This window comes from Lissotriton helveticus, chromosome 9, assembly GCF_964261635.1.
Source record: "Lissotriton helveticus chromosome 9, aLisHel1.1, whole genome shotgun sequence".
NCBI classification, from domain to species: domain Eukaryota; kingdom Metazoa; phylum Chordata; class Amphibia; order Caudata; family Salamandridae; genus Lissotriton; species Lissotriton helveticus.
This window is the reverse complement of record NC_136070.1, coordinates 916,473,647-916,492,867: the sequence shown is the minus strand read 5'-3', so window position 1 is coordinate 916,492,867 and position 19,221 is coordinate 916,473,647. Positions and strand designations below refer to the sequence as shown.

The 19,221-nt window shown below is 48.1% G+C and overlaps 1 protein-coding gene across 1 annotated transcript in view; it reads left to right on the top strand.

Moving 5' to 3' along the window:
• RYR1 (ryanodine receptor 1) overlaps nt 1-19,221 on the top strand; it is a 1,073,089-nt gene that overhangs the window by 762,276 nt on the left and 291,592 nt on the right. Inside the window, exon 75 of the mRNA XM_078661091.1 lies at nt 401-497. Within this exon, the coding sequence (XP_078517217.1) occupies nt 401-497 (97 nt within the window). The remainder of the gene's footprint in view (nt 1-400; nt 498-19,221) is intronic.

The window sequence follows — 19,221 nt, the reverse complement described above, 5'->3', positions numbered from 1 at the left end:
AGTCATGTCTCATGGTCTCTTTCACCTTTGATAACTGCCTCATACCTATTATCCTATTTCCACCTTTCCGCTTTACTGTTTTCCCCCCTTTGCTTTTCTGCTTTCCCTAGCTTCTTGCTTATGCTTTCTTCCTCTTCTGCATTTTTCTCTTATCTCTTATTCTACCTTTTCCCTCTTCTCGTGTTTTATGTTTTACCTCCTCTTCTATGGTGTCTTTTCCTTCATCTCATGTCCTCCATCTTTACTTTTTTTCCCATGGTGTTTCTTCCGTCTTGTGATTCTCTGCATCTTACCTCTTCTTTCATGGTGTCTGCTCCCCCTTCTTATTTTCTGGTTCCAACCTGCTCACATCCGTTATATTTTTTCTTTCTTTCGATCATATTTTGAATTCTGTCTGCAGGTCACGTGCTTGTAACATGTTCTTGGAGGGCTTCAAGCGAGCCTGGATTGAGAGTGAGGAGCACCCCTTCGAAGACAGGATGATTGATGATTTGGCGGTAAGTAGCACACGTAGCTCCGAGAGGCAGCATGTAGCAAGCATGGCAAATTTAAAAAACACATTTTTGTTTTGGAAACTATTCAGAGCCCTTGCATTTTCTCATAAATCTGTGAGATTATTTTTAGGTCTGGGTAAAGGCTGTTTGAACTGTTTTGCTATAACTTACACAAACTGTATCAACAGGACAGTGGCATACCGAAAAGCAAGCATTGGCATAGCCAATAGACATTGCCTTTGGGATCTTATAAGGGTTTAGCCATGCAACAGTTGATGTTGTTGCACCAAGGATATTGTGCTGGATAACTAAATACTTATAAGGTCCCAAAGGCGAGACCTATTGGTTATGCCAATGCTTGTTTTGAGTGGTTTTGAAACTGTAGCTGTTAAAGTTTTTGTCTACTGTTCACTACTGGTTGTTCTATAGGAAGATGTATATGCTGGTCCTCGTATTTCTAACAGTTGAAATTGAGAGGAAGAAAGCATAATGTTGTTTTGACCACCTTCCAAAATTAATTCTGAATGTTATACAGTGTGTGGGCGTGGCAATATGAACTTGTCACTTGGTTTTCAAAGACTTGTAGTAAAACATTTGTAACCTTTATATCCTTATACCCGATGAATCATTTTGTTTTCTCGTCATGCAGACTACTTTAAAATAGCACTGTCTATTGCCCCCTCCGTAGTAATTAATTAATTGACTGTTTTCTATCCCCATAACAATCTTCACATCTGTGTGTTTTTGTGAATCTAGTGTAGGAAGTGTCATTTCTCTGCTAGAAGTAGATTTTCCCTCTGGCTGTGTCGGTGGGGCTGGCAGGGGTATTGGTTGAGGATGATTGAAATGCGCACACCTCCAAAACGTATTTTTTTAATCTCAAGAATGCTCCACGTGTAGCATGATCCTTTTGTGCGCGCAGTATATCGGCCATGCTGTTGTCTCAACAACGTGCACGTTTAGAAAGAATAATAAACCTCACATCCACCCACTCTTTTGGCCACAAGACCACACCTGCGCAGTGCCTACTCCCCTGTTCATTGGTCATACTGGACTGGAGCCTGCCTGGTAAATTACATTTACTTCGCTGTAAATCACTAGTTGTACATCTGTCTGCAAATAGGCGCTCTGTTTTTTTCCCCGAGGTGCCTTGTTGGGACGGTTACTAAACCATCACATTGTCATCGGTGTGTCACATAATGAATGCATTCTGCAGAGGGTTGCAAACATGTGTTGTGACCATTCTTGTGCAACAAAACCTGAGTGTTTTCGTGCAGTCTCTGCTTTATACAATTGGGTTGGCAGAGCGCCTCATACGGTACCACCCACCACCATACCATGCTGTGGAGGCCATTTCCTGTAATATAGCTGGTGTCCTTATGCATTGGCAAAGTGACTGAAGCTGGCATATTTAAAAAGAAACGTTACAAACTATCCTCAATGTTTTATAGTTCTGTGGATTTTATACGCTATTCCTGCGCGAAAACGTATAATTAATCATTTTGAGCACAGTGCACATCATGAATAACATTGAGACTAAGGGTAATAACAAACAATTAAAGCCTTTGTATTTTTTCGTAAGTGATTTTTCTAGTACATCTGACCAAGTACGCATTAAAACATTGCCTTAGGACATTTTATTTTTATACAAATCTGTTCTTTTATTTGAAGCATACCTGAGAACCTTTGAGTCTTGTTACTGGTTGTCTCTTGTCAATCAGTATATCAGATGTGCTTGTTCTGCCCACCCGAGGCACACATGTACTAAGGGTTCCAGCCGCTGAAGGAGGCAGCCATGCATTAACAACTGCTGCTTCACCCACCCCCACCCGTGCTTATTGAGGCGTCCTCTGGCCTTTGGTATCCTGTGACACTGCCTGCCTTTGTGCTGAGACTTATTCATGATGGATATGTTCTCTGGCTGGCCCCCTTGCCCCACCACATATGCTGCTCTTGCAAAGAGCAGAGATAAATTATTTTCAGCTGCAGTCCAAGCCAAATGGGATGGGGAGGTGGTCGAAAAGAATACTGTTAATGTATGAGAGGGGCATGCTTTAACAGCCCCCCAATAACGTGCTGCGTGCCGAGCGCAGCCTTAAACGTCTGCGTGGAATATGAAAGGGCACAACTTTACCCCTTTCAGATTTCTTTTAAATGCAAAGCAATATAGGAGAATTACCAGACCAGTTAGTTAATCAGTGGAAACTGCAACAAGCCCGGGAGTGGTGTGCGCGCTGCAAGGAATTTAAAGAATACAGCTGGCACACTGCTAGCTCCCGAGACCCCTAGGCCATGGGAGTTTTGAGGAAAGGCGGGTCATGCACCCGTCTTTGGCCATTTGGGTGCTTTCGTTATTGAAAGCCACACGTAAAGGCCAATGGGATGTGTGGAAGGAGACAGACCCACACAGAGAAGTCTCTTGGAAGTCTGAAGTGATTCCAAGAGGCCCTCTCCTAGTCCAGCGCATGCGCCTTGCGCTATGCGAGACCTAATGATAGGGGCTTCCCTGCAGACAGTATTGAGGGGCTGGTAAGACCCCAAATATCACAAATATTAATAGTCCTCAATATGAACGGGCCTACTGAATGGTTGGACCCTCATGTACTGCAAGAGCAGCAGGAGTCTGTTACACGTAAAGAGAGGGGCAAAATGGCAGAGTCCTCCAGTATTTGCTGGTTCTAAATGTCATTATCAGTTCATTCATCTTCCATTCATCCATTGGTTAATTTTAATTGTCAGTCATGGCGTCAGGAAGCTTTCCTCTTTACCAAAATCAGTTGTATGAGTTCTTCTAGCTAGAGGCGGGCTACAAAAGAGGCCCGACAAACCTCTAGGCCTTTCACACAGTGGTTCCTTCATTGCACTTCTGTGCTACAGAACGTATGGTATTTGCATCTATGATGCCCCCCGAATCTGTGCTTCACCTGGCTAGTACTTGCACTGTAATGCAGAAACAAGCACACAGTGGCTGCAGAGTCTGTTTCTGGAGGAGTGGCGCCACACTATCTTGGCCTTGTTCTGCACCCCCGCACAGGGCCAGAATCGGCCCAAGCAACCGGTTTTAATGAAATAACACTGGCCACAGCGCATACACTAACACAGGGCAATTTTGTTTATAATAGTTGCATGTCTTCCACAATTGCACTCTGGAATAAAGATATAAACCCAGGCCTTAGTGAGGGAGGCAACCAAGAACAATGAAGTGTGTGAAATTGTTTCTACTGGATTCAGTTATCGCATATATGGTTGAAAGAAAAAAACTCAGAAACTAAGCACTTTCAAGACACAACTGGCATATTTATCATAGCTCTTCATTCTTTCTTCAAAATAAAATATGCTACTACATGGATCTAGTGGAAAACTTTTATAATCTTCAACAAGGTTTGTCGGAAATGGCCACAGTGATACATCTTCTTGCTTAAACCAGCTTGAAAGATGAGTAATGGAAGTTATTCAAGATCAGGGAACAGTAATTAGTTAAACCCATCTTTTGCACTACATCGTTTTCTTTGATATTTATGATAATTACATTCTTTCTTAAATAAACTTAGGGCCTCATTTACAATGAGGTTGCAACACCGGGGCATTACTTTGTGCGACTCTCCAGTGGGGCGGGGGCCTGATCCATATTTACCAGCCAGCACTAAGCCACTTGGTATTCCGTGGCTGTTAGATTTGGGGGTCTCTAGTTGGCAGAGGTAGGTACCTTTGACCAAATAGGGACCGTTGCGTTTTATCATTCTGAGTTCAGGCATACTAAACTCGAATTTTTACCTAGTTCCCTCAGTCAGTTAGGATTATAAGATGTAATAATCAAACTGCCCATTCTGGCCTATGAGGAATAGGTAGCCTTGCAATAGTGAAAAACGAAAATGGCTGTAATTCACTTTTAGGACATGCCACACACATCAGGGCTTGTCCTACCTTTTACCTACAATACCCTGCCCTTGGGCCTACCATAGGGGTGACTAATATGCAGAAAAGGGAAGGTTTAGGGACTGGCAAGTGGGCGCACTTGCCCAGTCAACATGACAGTACCAGGCTGCACACACGCTCTGCAATGGCAGACCTGAGACACACTTTTACAGGCTGCTTCTGTGGGTGGCACAACCAGTGCTGCAAGCCCACCAGCAACATTTGGTTTACAAGCCCTGGGCACACTCAGTGCACTGTGCTAGGGTCTGACAAGTAAACCAAACCAGTCATTCATGGAGTCACTAATCCATACATCAATTTACAATAGGGAGAGCATATGCACTTTAGCACTGATCAGCAGTGGTAAAATGCCCAGAGTTATAAAACAGCCAACAACAGGTCAGAAAAACTACAGGAGGAAGGCAAAAAGCTCAGGGATGACCCTGCAAAAAGGGCCAAGTCCAACAGTGGCGTAGCTAAAGCTTTTGCCACCCGGGGCCATCCCAGAGTTTGCCACCCAGGGACAGCCGGTGGAGGTAAGAGCGGGGCAGGTGTGGTGGTGGAGGGAGAGAGCTGGCAACAGACAACGAGTGTGGGGAGGTGATGACAGACTAACTCGAGTCATAGTGGGTGGGTGTGAGTGACTACTAGCCACTATAAACTGTGGCTGTGCAACTCACTTGGTTATAGCGCCACCAGCGGCGCGCCAGACGGACAACAATGATCTCCCCAGCACCGGACAAGCTTAAAATAAATTACAACTGCCTGCCTAGCTGTGATTTAAATGATTGTTTCCCACTTTTCCCTTTCCAATGCAGCCCTGCTTACTGCTAATGTTGCCAGTATTAGTGACTACATCTGCAAGTCACTCAGATGATTATAATAGAATTATGAACGTCTTCCAGACCGCTTAATCTATTTTCTGCAGTGTTGGCTAGAGTCTGATAAATGAAAGGTATCTAACAATTATTTGTTATGCTTTTTTAGCAGTAAACTTAGAGTTTCCTGCTGTTTAAATAGGTGTAATTTCTGATATTTATATGTTTCCCTCATCTTCATTGCTTGATTTTGCTTGCGAGAAAGTGTCGCTCATAGTCGTTGAAACGTCACTCATAATTACTCTGAAATTATTAAAATGTCACACATAGCAATCTGAAGCCTTGGCAGCTATGTTTTGGCCACATAAAGGGTTCACATGACAGCTGTCTTGCCTCTTAGTTTTCTAATGACACTGTCGCCAGGGTGGGACTGGAATGGTTCAAGTTCATGTTTAAAAACTATCACTTTTAATAAGTACTTCTCAGTGCAGAGCTATAATGAGATGTATTAATGTCTATGTTTCCACATATTAAAGAAATGCAATTTTTTTGAAGTTACTTGGCCATATTTTATGGAATGTTTGTTGTTTCATGTACATGTTAAACATTTTTGGCTCTCAGCTCATGCACAGGCTATAAGAGCCAAGCCAGATCTGTGGCTGGGCTCTGGCTTAGCTCGCCCACCTTTAGTATAACCCATGGATATTTTAAGGTTAAGCATTATTCCTAAGTAGCCAGCAGAATCTAAGAGATGTATACTTTTAAATCTGATAGATACTTCTAGCCACAGATTCCTTACCTTGAAACATCCCAAGGAGTCAGACTGGATTCCAAATTTTGTTTGTGATCAGGACCTCTGTGCACCAGTAGGTGGCATGGTGTCGTCAGGAATTGTCTACACCGGAAGTGATGTGTGCAGTGCCAATATATGCTCCACCCCAGCGTACTGACATCAGCTCTTTTCTTTCCACTGCCGTCTGTGCTGATCCGGAGAAGAGCTCCCCCAGTCACATGTTGACTGAATTTTTTCAACCTTTTGTCGAATAGTTTTTGAGACATTGTCTCCTGGTGCGCTAGGGATGTCTACAAGAAACCTGGTTGTGAGCCCTAAGGCACCTAACACTGGCAAATGTCAGTGGTGGACCCACACCTCATCTGACTCTGGTGTCTCGAGCATGACCATGACACCAAGGCCTAGTTTAATTGTCTCGCATTGCACCCCAAGGCTGTGAGGGAGCAATCCCTCTAACTCCTTGCCATTCATTGTGCGATGTCACGCCGTTCTCGATCCTGGTCGAGAGGAAGGTCTCAGAATTGGTCGTGGAGCTATCAATCATTGGTAAATCCCACAAAAAAGAACAAGAAGTCGAAGAGGTCTTCGACCTCGCCCCGACTGTCGAAGTCATCCGACGAGATGAGGGAACGTTGGCAATCAAGGCCTGGCTCCATGGTTGAACCTGCACCTGGGCTGTCTCCGCACTTCCCCAATTTTTCTGGTGCCGGATTGACCCCCACCCAACTTTTTTGACTTTTATGAGGTCATGCACCTCATATTTGGGTGGTCCGTCCCCCTGGCATGCCTTTGTGGCCCTACTAATTTCTACCGATAGGTTCCGTCCCAGGCATCAGTCGGGCCCCTTGGATCAATGGATGGATCCAGACCGATGCAGATGAGCCATCTCAACCTTCCCCGGTGACGTTTTCACTGCAGATAGCGCCCACAGGCGACGCCGACCCCATTCTTATCCCTGACTCTGACATGGAGCCAGATGGATGTCGTCGGACGCCAACTCTGGTACCGATTGGTATCATTCCATTCAGGCCGGAGCCTTAGCCCTATTCCTCTGTAGTAGGACTTGGGGAAGATTGGGAGAGGCCACTGGACCCTTATGATTACCAGCCCCTAGACTTCAATAAGGAAAACTTGTGTGATGATTTAGCGGATGCCAGTGGACTGGATACCTCCCCGAATGCTGGCTTGGTCTCTCCCCCTACCGTGTCTATAGAGGAGGGAGCCTGATTTGCAGTGGTGGTGGTGGTGGTGAGGAGGGCGGCTGAGGTCCCTGACCTTCAGTTTCCCTCTGTGGCTGTCAAGACGAACTTCTTGATCAAGGCGCTTCAGCAGGGAGTCACCCCTACAGAACTGCTTCTCTCTTTTAATGAGGCCCTCACGTACGATCTATTCAGAGCCTGGTCAAAGCCCTGCACAGGGGCTCCTGTGAATAGGACAATTGACTCTGCCATCGCCCCTCACCAGGGGACCCCTCCTTCCTCACTAAACACCCCACCTAGGAGAGCTTGATAGTCCAAGCTTCCACTTCAAACTAAATCCTGGTGCATTCCCTACCATACCAACGGACACGGAATCCAAGAGGCTGGATACCTCAGGCAAGAAGATGTTTTCGTCCACCAGCCTAGCTCTGCAGTCGGTGAACACTGCGTGCCTGTGGGGCCGATACTCACACTAGCATTGTGACTAGGTTGAGCAAGTGCAGATTTCCCAGCTGCTGTATGGCCAAAGACGTGGTACCCACAGACCCCATGGGACACGTAGCCACAGGTCAGGCCAGACCACCACTCCCCGCCAGCCGCGGCCTCCAAGCCTCCTAAGTTTGCCCTCTGACTATCATGGGCACGCGCTGGTTGACAGGATATGCCATCACCCTCACCACTGGAGGTCGACAATATCAGACTGCTAGGTTCTCCAGATCATCCAAATGGGCTACTCCATCTCTTTTGTGACTACCCCGCCACCCATGCCTCCCACTTGCCAGAGGCTGATGGAAGAACATATCTCCTTCCTCCTCCAGGAAGTGGCAGCTCTCTTGGCCTCGCGAGCCAAAGAGAGAGTGCCAGCATCAGAAGTAGGCTGTGGTTGCTATTCCTGCTTCTTTATGGTGCCCACATCCTGGCGAGTAGGCTTCTCCCTCATATGACCCGTCTGATTAATTCGGACCAGGCCGGTTTCATACCACAACGTAGCACTACATGCAATCTAAGGCAGCTGGCTCACGTTTGACACGCCGCTTGCCTAGCGGAGGAGGACTATGTTTTAACCCTACTGGATGTGGAGCAGGCATTCGATTCAGTGGCCTGGCCTTATGCATGGGCGACATTACAACGATTGGGGGTGGGACAGACCTCTCTTAAATGGATTCAATTTTTATACACTAATTCCCGTGCCAGGGTCAGAGTAGGGGGCAGAATATCGGAGATGTTCCAGCTGGAACAGGGTCACAGAAAGGGTTGCCCCCTGTCGTCCCTCATATTTGCTATGGCAGTGAAGCCACTGGTGGCGGCACATGGGGATCGGCTTAGTACTTGGGGGATACTGATGGATGACACCAACCATCTATGCAGATGATACGCTGGTGTATATCCAGCAACCAGCATGTTCAGTACCTATCCTCTTGGAGGTTCTAAGTAACTTTAGTGTTGTGTCGGGTCTCTGAACTAATCATGAGAAGTCTAAACTATTCCTGCTCGGGAGACTGGCAGCACAACCAATTGCTCGGCTTCCCAGGTGGGGCTGCCCTGGACGTCCTCGGCTCCCAGATATTTGGAGATTAGGTTGACACATATGCCCTAAAGATTCCTGACAGTTAATATAGGGAGAGTCGTGGAGGAAATTCGAGGTTCCATACGCTTCTGGAGGGAATTGCCCTTATCCCTGATGGGCAAGGTTGCGATCACTAAGATGATCATTCTGCCAAGATGCCTTTATGCATTACAAATCTCTTTATAGAGCTATTTCAAAATACTGGATAGCTTAATTATGGACCTACTATGTGGCCCCAGACGTAAATGCATCTGCCTATCAATACTACAGAGACCCGGTAAGCAAGGCGGGGTAGAGGTCTCATGTATCGAATTCTATTATATTGCAGCACAACTGCAACATGCCATTTACTGGATAGACAATCAGGATAACTGGGAAAAAACAAGTTGGCAGGGACGCATGAGGGAAATACTTTGCCGGAATTACTGTTAATGGGCAAAGGTGTCCCTAGAGAATGCCCTTACATTATCTGTCATGTAGCCGAGATATGGGAGTCCACAGTAAGGAAAGTGGTACAACGTGCACTATACACACCAGATATGCCTCTATGGGTGATACCTCCGATTGCCAAGATTGCTGACTCTATGTCAATACGGAAGTGGAAGGACAGGAGATGTTTGCTGTTGGGGGATTAAGGACAATTTGTGACGAGGGAGTGTGCGGAGGCTTCCTTTGATCTGGGCAGAGGACAATGTTTGCAATACGCAAAAATCTCTCGAGGGGCTAGGGAACTTTGTCTGTCCTTTCCTGAGGGACCTCCCACTACAAACGTTTTGTACGTAATGCTGTATATGGCTCAGGGTCGACATCTGATTACTTACATATATCGCGCAATACGCGATGATCTGCCTTAGGAAAATACTCCCCATTCAGGCCAGATGAGATGAGGTTTTGGGAGTCCATATGTCAGCACAGAAATGGGGCAGGATACACAAAGGGGTTAAATTGGTGAATTTTAACAACCAATTTAAACTAGTCCAATACAATTTTGTACATCAGGCTTACCTCTCTCCCAAAGTGCTGTGCAAAATATACCCAGATTTGTCCAGTAACTGCCCCTATTGTGGGGAAGCAGATGCTGAATTTATGCGCATGGTATGGACGTGCCCCCTTGTAGTCCCATTCTGGTCGGAAGTTCTACAGAATCTACGAGCAGCAACGGGGTGGAAGATAACTGGGGAGATACAGCATTATTAGGACTACTGCCCATGCCCAAGAACAGGAAATTGAGCAGGAAATGTGTACTATTAGGATTAATATTAGCAAAAAGGCGTACTGCTATTGCATGGCTGGATCCGACACCCCCGAAGTGTGAAATGTGGTTAAAGGACATATGTGAATGGGCAACAGCAGAGAAATTTAGGATGAAGCAGGTCCGCAAAGACGACAAGTTAGACAATGACATCAGGGTCTGGACAGCAATGTTCAGGGAATTAAGGACCCCTTCTGGTTAAGTACATGGGCACGAGGATGTGCATAATCAGGGTAAAGCACAAGACCACTGATTACTTCCTGTGTGATCAGATCAGACATAACGTAGACTCATAGACGTGGAGCAGACACTCATTGGGGGGAGTTGAGGGTTAATGTTGGCACAAGTTTAAATTACAAGAAAAGGGAGTGGCTAAGCAGGCCATCATGGCGGACGCACGCTAGAGCAGCTCCACCAGCCCAGTACAAAATTCGCCTAAACCCAAGATAGTTAGCCGCTCCATACCCACAAATCGGCCTGAAGATGCAGAGGTGTGGGCTGTGTGTCTGGTAAAAGCTCGATGGCAGCGGCTGGTAGTCTGGAACGTTGTCCGACACAGTGATTATGGATCGCAGGCAAGCCAGGAGTCGTAAGCACATTGGGCAGACGCTGACTACAGCCCGCGGCAGACGTAGCTGCTAGTACCGCGTAGGCCAAAGAAGAAACAGCTGCTGCACCGTGAAACTATAACCCCTCCAACCAGCCGCAATCTCGCAATAAAGAGCAGCGGCGGTGGCGCATAGCAAGGCCCCGGCTGTGGCGAGGTTTGGAACACCCGGTGACTGGGGATTGCCGGCTGCGGCTTGGCCCGGGCAGCGTGCTGCGCTCAACATGCCTGCATCGGGCGGGGCCGGCTCCAAGTACTGGGGTGGATCCGATCCCCTTGTGGGGACTGCAGCGCCATAATTGAAGGGGCGTGAAGTCTGCGCAGCAGAAGAGGCAGAGGGCAGTCCTGCGAATGGGCCACATTGTTTGATGTAGACTGTCTGGCATTCACGCCTACAGCTCGAGTAGGCTGCCTGTGAGGGACTAGCTGACTCTGCATTAAACGATAACCATACTGCCTTGCAGCAGCACATAGGGGGCCATTAAAAAACAACAATTGCAGTGTGGCTCTGGTGAGGGCATATATAAGAGACCATCACCTGGCACAATACGAACTAGACTAGTGTCGCTGGCCCCATAGGGGCGCACCATCACCTGGGGACAAATCAGTAGGAGGCACCCAGTAGGAGACAGGGGACTACCCTACACTCACAGAAGTGGCTGGACTAGTGTCAGGTGCAACTTGTGATGTGGGGGAGTGACCCTCAGCATATTCCTGACTGCATAACAAGATTGGATAATCAACGCTTTCACACGTGCCCCATTCTATCTATTCACCATGACGAAATAAAAAACGTCTGGCGGTGCCGCCAAACAGGGCACCATGGATAAGTACACTGGGACTGGAACCAAAACTACTGAATCTGAAGGGGGCCCTACTATCCCACCAGACAACACGGTGGTACTGGTAGCAATCACCCAAACAAGTGTGACACTAAAAACTCAAATAGGTGCGGTCGGCTCGGAGGTGTCGCTACTCTGCCAGGACCTCAGGGGGCTGTCGAGCGCCTCACAGAGGCAGAGACCAGGGTCTCAGGAGTGGAATGTGCAGTTTCTATACTGCAGACAAAGGTCTCCTCCCTAGAGAAACTTACCAAAAGGCCTCGCAACATGGATGGAGGACGCAGAGGGGCGGGCCCGCAGAAACAATCTACGCCTGGTGAGCGTCCCTGAAAACTGCAAAGGCAAAGACACCGAAAAGTTCACATCAGAGTGGTTGGCCTCATGGAAGCCAAAGGACACCCTTTCCACATGTTTTATTGTAGAGTGTGCACACATGGCCCTACTGCACCGACCACCTCCCGCGGTACGCCAACGGCCCATAATTGAGCGCATCCTTAATTATCACGATTGTAACTCAGTCCTCAAATATGCCAGATTAAAAGGAGACCTATTTCACAACTCTCAGAGAATCCTGATATTTCCTGATTACACGAGAATGGCCCTACAGCAGAGGCAATCCTTCCAGGCAGCCAATGCGCGGCTGCAGGAACTTAAAATTATATATTTGCTCCAGTTCCATGCTAGATTGTGAGTCGTCTATAACTCATGCACTCTATTCTTTGATTCACCAGAAGCTGTATTCAGTTGGACAGATAAACAAGTACAAACTAAATCTCACACTCCTCCTCACCACGACTCGGATTCCTCATCCAGCGAATCGCATCACCGGCGAATACAGTCAAAGGGCAAGCAGGAACATCGTCCCAGGTCCACATGACGATCCAAGAGACAAGACGTCAAAAACGAGGACATACCTGCGGCAGGCTCTCCAACACAGCATAAATGATCCAGATCTTGGGCTAATGGAACTAACAGAAAAATATCTATTGAAATCAATGCAGCAACTGTTAGTGACTCGTGGGCTGGAACATTTGAACCTGCACTCCCTCTCTTAACAGTTGCTATTATGGCCTATGGGTGTTCGGGGATCCATTTGATGAAGGCACCTTCAAACCCCGTTGGGTTCAATATGGTGGTTCATCCACAACATATGCTTTACTTTTCAGAGGTATTGGGGTGGGGGTGGGAGCGGGTTGGATTATTAGTTAGTTTATTGTTCTCTGTTTTTACCCAATGCTTAGAAACTGTAGTGCTAGATACATGCCTTACTGTGCCATCTCTTCCATATAAATGTTTCATATATGTCAATGCTATCTTTAATAACTGAAGCCCCACAGGGTCAACTACGCACCTTAAGCTGGAATGTCAGGGGCATGCTTGATAAAATTAAACAGGGCACAGTGATCCGCCAGGCACAGCTTATGGCTACCAAGATGCTGTGTCTAACCCACTATGGCTATAGCTAGGTATTCCATGCGAGATTTGCTTGTGGCTCCAGGGGGGTGGCTCTATTGATACATCACAGAATACCATTCATATGCACACGTAAATGGACAGACACACATGAAAGGTAAATTATCGTCCAAGGGACTGTCCATGGAGAACGCATAGTAATAGGCAGAATTTAAGCCCCTCCCCCGCTTTCTCAAACATTCATGGAGTGTCTGATGGATATGTGGGCGCATCTTCCGGACTGCCTTACAATTATGGGGGGGTGACTGGAATGATGTAGTGCATATCACCGCTGATAGAGGGTGACCTCCGGGGACCACGGAGAGGACAAGGGAGTCTAGACTGTTCTCTCTGGCAAAGATGCAGGGATGGGTTGATACATGGAGGGCACTCCATCCACACGACACAGGATATAACACTATTCCTCTGTTCATAATACCTTCTCTGTGATCGATTACATATTTATCCCAGGGAACCATATCCATGGCCCCCTCAATCCTACCCTGTGGGCTCTACGATCATTCCCCAACCATGACAACACTTTTAATCGGCCCATGCTGACGCCCATCTCGATGGATACTGTCGCCATGGCACATGCACAACCAGAAATACTGAATTCACATGCACAAAGCCGTGGTTGAATACTTTGCCCTTAATGTTGAAACTGCCTCCTCTTTGGAGATACTGTGGGAAGCCATGAATCCCACAACCCATTTGGTAGACATTAGTTACACAGGTGCAGCACACAAAACTCCAGATGCGTGAAATATCACATTTAGAAGCACAGATAACGGCGCTAGAAATACGTTGTCAGGATGGTTATATTCATACCGCCCGCAAGAATCTACGGCTTACCCAGCAACAATATCAAAGCGTATTAATGGAAGAGGCCAAACAAACATGGTTGGCAGCTCAAAGCCGAATATTTCAATGGGGTGATACTTCCAGGAAGTTATTGTATCAATTATGTAGGCAAACCACAGTGTCCACCTCTCTCCCCCCTACACAGGACATACAGGGAGTCACCCTTACAGACCCAATGGAAATCACTAGTGGCTCCGCACACTTTTTCGGGGAACTTTATCGACCCAGAGAGCTCATACATATCTCATTGATCAAGAGTTTCCTAGATGACATACAACAAGAACCATACCCGGGAACGCACAGGAATCTTTAGACTCACACATCTTTAGACTCAGCCGTAACCGAGTTGCGGACGGGCCCAGCCCTCGGTCCCAGAGGCTGCCCCAGTGAGTTCTAAAAAGCATTCATACCACAATTAGGCCCTTATCTCCTTAATGTTATTCAGGAGGCGGCCGAGGCGACAAAAGATTGGCGACATGCAGAAATTGTGGTGTTTTCCAAACCGGGTAGACCTCCTGAACAAAAGGCTCTTCCTACCGCCCAATAACTCTCTTAAACACTGAAGTGAAAATTCTCGCCAAAATCCTAGCGAACCGGATACTACTATATGTACCAGATATTGTACATTTAGATCAAGCAGGTTTTATGCCTCATCGCTCTACCCGGCATTACATTCGCACGGACCACGTTGCAGCCGCGGCCGTAGATTGTTTAGATAGACCAGCAGCTCTACTATTAGCAGATATGAACAAAGCCTTTGATTCCATTAGCTGGACCTATCTGTTCGCTCTCCTACCACGCTATAATTGTGGTCCACAGTTTATAGCATATGTCAAACTCTTGTAAAGAGACCTGACCGCTACAGTTCGATTTTCGTAAACTGCAGCTTCAACCCCTTCCCTATTGGACGGGGAACGCTGCAGGGATGTCTTCTATCCCCTCTCCTTTTTGCGTTGGCCATTGAGCCGCTGGCTATGTGGTTTCGAAAAGGAGCTCTGATCAGAGGCTTTGAATGGACGCCAGACATATCGGATCATAAAGCACTGTATGCTGATGATACATTATTCTTCCTCACAGATCCCTATAAAACTGGCCCTAGAATACTGCAGGTTATAGGGATATTTGGGGAGACCTCAGGATTATATCTGAACCTCCAGAAGTCCACTAGTTGGCCCCTGCGAGGCACTCTGGGGCCTAACAATTGGGCCAAAATCTTAAACTGGCAACGGATGGGCTGATGTACTTAGGTGTATTTCTGTCTGAGAACCCTCAAATCTTGTGGGATTGGAATCTGGGTGTTGTTATCGAAAAGGTGCGAATCAATACTCCGCTCTGGGCGGGACTTCCACTAACTCTTTACGGGAGGTCCGCCATTTTCAAGATTGTCTCTCTGCCTCAGCTGCTCTACCACCTACAGAACCACACGCACCCTATCCCATCTACCTGGTTCAAACATATCAATGCCATGTTTGGGCAGTTCTTATGTGGGGGAGTTGCATCCTGGGTAGCGCTCCGCACTTGTTTCCAGTCAATGTACTGTGGTGGCATCGCAGCGGCAGACATGCAGGCCTACTATGCAACATCGCACCTTCATGTCACAAATGATTGCCGCTATGGGCCCAATGATGATCTGGCTTATGTAGTAGAACGCTTGATAATGAATGATCCCACTCTTACATCCTATCTCTTTAGTAGATCGAACCTTTGCTCTCTGTTACCTGCTACAGAGTAGTAATCCTTGCCTGGCGACAGTCTCTTCGACGAATGAGATGGCGGAGGCGTCATACTCATGAAACTCCACTATGGCTTAATCAACTCCTATTTTGTAAAGAAACAGGGACCCCCTGGTGCAAATAGCGATCCTGGGTCAGGGTGAAAAGTGTATGTAAACTAAATTACCCAGGCATACACAACAATTGCTAGCGTATTCAAGTGCAAGACATAATATCTACAAAAACATTCTACAACTGCTTTCAAGTATAAAATGGATTTTAATATCTCAAAATCTTTTCACGAAATCCTTTGATAAAACTGTTTGTTGAATGTTGAGGGTTAATACATCTTTCATAGTGATTTTATATTGACATACATGGTTTGACAGTTAAAAAAGATTTAATCATTAAACAATATAAAACTAGATGGGTTCCTGTCGACGCGTTTCGACACGTGGGCTGGGTCTTCATCAGGACTGTACCATCAGAATGCTGTTAAAATGTGGCAAAATTATAGCCACAAAGATGATGTTCTTTTTAAATAAAGGAGTGCGTTGTACACCGTGAGGGGAGGTAGTCGTTATCTTAGTGTTAGATCTTAAGGAGCACTCGTGATGTAGTGCTTCATCTGCAGGATAACTTGCTAAATAAACGGGACTAACAGGTCGTCCTTAGTTGAGTGGTATTGTGGGACTCGTGGTTCTATTAAACCTTCCGGTGGGCCAAAATTTGGAACTACCGAAAAAATATAGCAACGTTGTCCACAGTGTGGGTTCGGTGCAGCGCACAAATTTTCAAAAGGACGTGATTTTTCAAGATGACGACCAGATTTACGATATATCGGCAATGGCGTTATCTCTCCCGTAGACTGGATGCGGCGTCTTCGTTTATTTGATAAAGGTCTCCAACTCCTATCCCAGCTGGCGGGACTCCAGGGTTGTCGTGGATGGGATGGTATTGGAATCTCTACACTTGGCGATATAATGCATGGCACAGTCCTCAGATCATATCTGATAGAGACATCTAGCCGCAGATTCCTTAACTTAGAATATCCCCAGGCATCAGACTGGATCCGGAAAATCTTTTGCAGCAGCACCTCTGCGCGCCGGGGGACGGCGCCACCCGACCCGCCATTACGTCACCCACGTATGTGACATCAGCGAGATCATATAAGTCCCTCCTGGCACGCCGCCGTCAGTTTACTTCTTCTCCGCGTGCAACGCGGATTCAGAGTAAGCGGTTACTCTGGCCTGTTTTCAGGCCGCTTTTGACGCTTTGCGTCTGGAACAGTGTGTGATGCCTTCGGGCTTTTAAACGTGTACCTCCTGTTGGCGGTAAATGTCTGCGACGGACCCACATCTTAATTGTATGTGGTATTTGGGCGAACACCATGACTCGACGGATTGCAACGCCTGCTAACACCTCAACCCGAAGTCCCGGCGGGAGCGCCGGATGAGGCTTCTTTTGGCTCGCCTGTCCCGGTCGGAGTCGTCTCATCCGCCGGCCTCCTCACCTCTAGTTTCCAGTTATGCCGTTGATCACCCTCTGGGGCCCGGAGATGTCGTTCGCTTGTTATGGGTAAGTCGTGGCGCATGTCGCTGAGGTCCTCAACCTCACTTTTATCTGTTGTCGGGAGCACTAGTTCCCGGAACCCTCCGGATGTGGGCCCCCGGCAGTGGCCCCTCCCCTATCCACCCTATCCAGGTGTGGGGGCGACTCGGACCCGGATGGAGGCCCATGCCGCAGCTTTGCAGGCCTCCCTTGGGTCTTATCCTGTCCCTGGGGCATCCAAGGGGCCTCCACTACTTACGGGGTCCCTGACGGGTTCGCCCCCTGCGCCACATAAGCCCTCGCCTTCCAGGGACGAAAGAGATATGGTGTCATCAGGGTGCGGCCTGTCTGGGTCCACCTCTATGACCCATAGCACCCCTGCCGTGCTGCATTGTCCCGTGGGGCACCCTGAGGCGTCCCAGGTGGTTGCTGGTGCTCAAAGCCTTGCTCCGAGCACACCTCGGCCTTCCGAGCAGGCGGTCGCCTGTCCGGAACCGGGGTCAGTGCCATAAACTCGCCTCCTCGGCTCCTACTCCGCTTCGTACTTCGGAGTCGGAGCCTGTTGTAGTTGAGGCTGAGTCGGCGCGGTGCCGGAGGCTTGCCTCCCCGGCTCCGGCGCCATCCCCTTCTTCGGATCTGGAGCTTGTCGTGGTGGACATGGAATCAGCGCCGGATGGAACCGAGTCGGCGCCGGACGAGGCACGGTCAACGCCGACTGAAGTCTTTTTGGCGCTGCATCAACGCCGGGTGGTTGACTCTTCTCCAGAAGCTTCTGGAGAGAGTTTGGCATCGCCTTTACATACGGCAATGCCGGATATATCCTTGCCTGTGCCCCCCTTAGAATTTGTGGACCCAGCAGATTCCCCGCCTCCTCAGTAGTCCCTGGACCCGGCAGGCTCCCAGCCCCCTCAGGAGCCCCATCAGGAACCCCATTCGTCAATGGGGCTCCCTTCATATGGGCATTGGTCGCACCCTCAGTGTTTTGGAAGGCTTAGTTTACAGCCCTCACCTACAGATGAGTTGCTGTCTCCCCCTCTGAGGGCTACTGAGGCCGGTGCTGCTTTTCTAAGAGTAGTCTCCTTGACCACTCGTGTTCTCTACATACAGCCCCCTTCGGTCCCCTTGTCTGTGGACCCTCTGCTTTATGTCCTTTACCGTGGGTCAGGGAAGGTGGAGCCGCTTCTGCCCTTTGAAGCTTCTCTTTATGACGCCCTTTTGGGCACCTGGGTTCGGCCAGCTTCCAGTGATCCGGTGGCTCGTTCTGTCTTGCACCAACACTGTCCTGCTCCCCATAATCCAGTTTTCTTATTTGTCCACCCTGACGTGCAGGGGTTTGCGTTGCAAACTGCCTTCCCTTCCTCGCCTCAGTTAATGCTTCCCCCCCAGATGGCTTGAGTCGTGGGGTCGTAACATCTTCGCCTCCACTAGTGCTGCCCTTCGGTCACTAAATACAGTGTGTGTCTTGGCTCGGGCTACCTCTGCCCTGTGGGACTCTGCAGAGTCTCTGCTTTCCACCATCTCTGAAGGCGCTCGTGTTGACCTCCTTCATCTTCTCCGGGATGGCCTTCACCTTGCTGAATTTACGATCCGCTCGGCCTTGGATATTGCTGATTCCTTAGCCTGGGCTATGGCTGGTTCGGTTGCCTTGTGGCGCCATGCTTGGTTGCGGGATAGCGGCTTTTGGGAGAATATCCGGGAGCGCCTTGTTGATCTGCCCTTTAATGGGGTCCTATTGTTTGATGCCCGCGCTGAATCGGCTGTCCAGCGCCTCCTTGCGGGCTTTTGCCCACCCCCTTAAGTATGTATTTCCCAGGTCTTCTTTTCACATGTTCAGTGATGGTTACCCTTTCATTTAGCATACTTTAGATGCATTATGCGTTTTTAGCTGGCAGTAAGCCAACTGTGGCAGTGTTCCACAGGTTGTTGTGTCTGGTCCTCTGACGGTGGTTTGCCCTAAGAGATGTTCCCCGTTGTTTGGGTGTGCCATACTACAAGTGGGGCACTTGTATGCTATCATATAGCTCTGCTTTATGTCCAGTGGGCCTAGAGATCCCTTTGGGCTCTATGCGTCCCTTGGTGCTCTTATCTTGGTGTTGTACGGAGGTCAATGTTGAGACTTTGGCGCTATCTTCTATCGTCATGAGTCTTCTTGCTA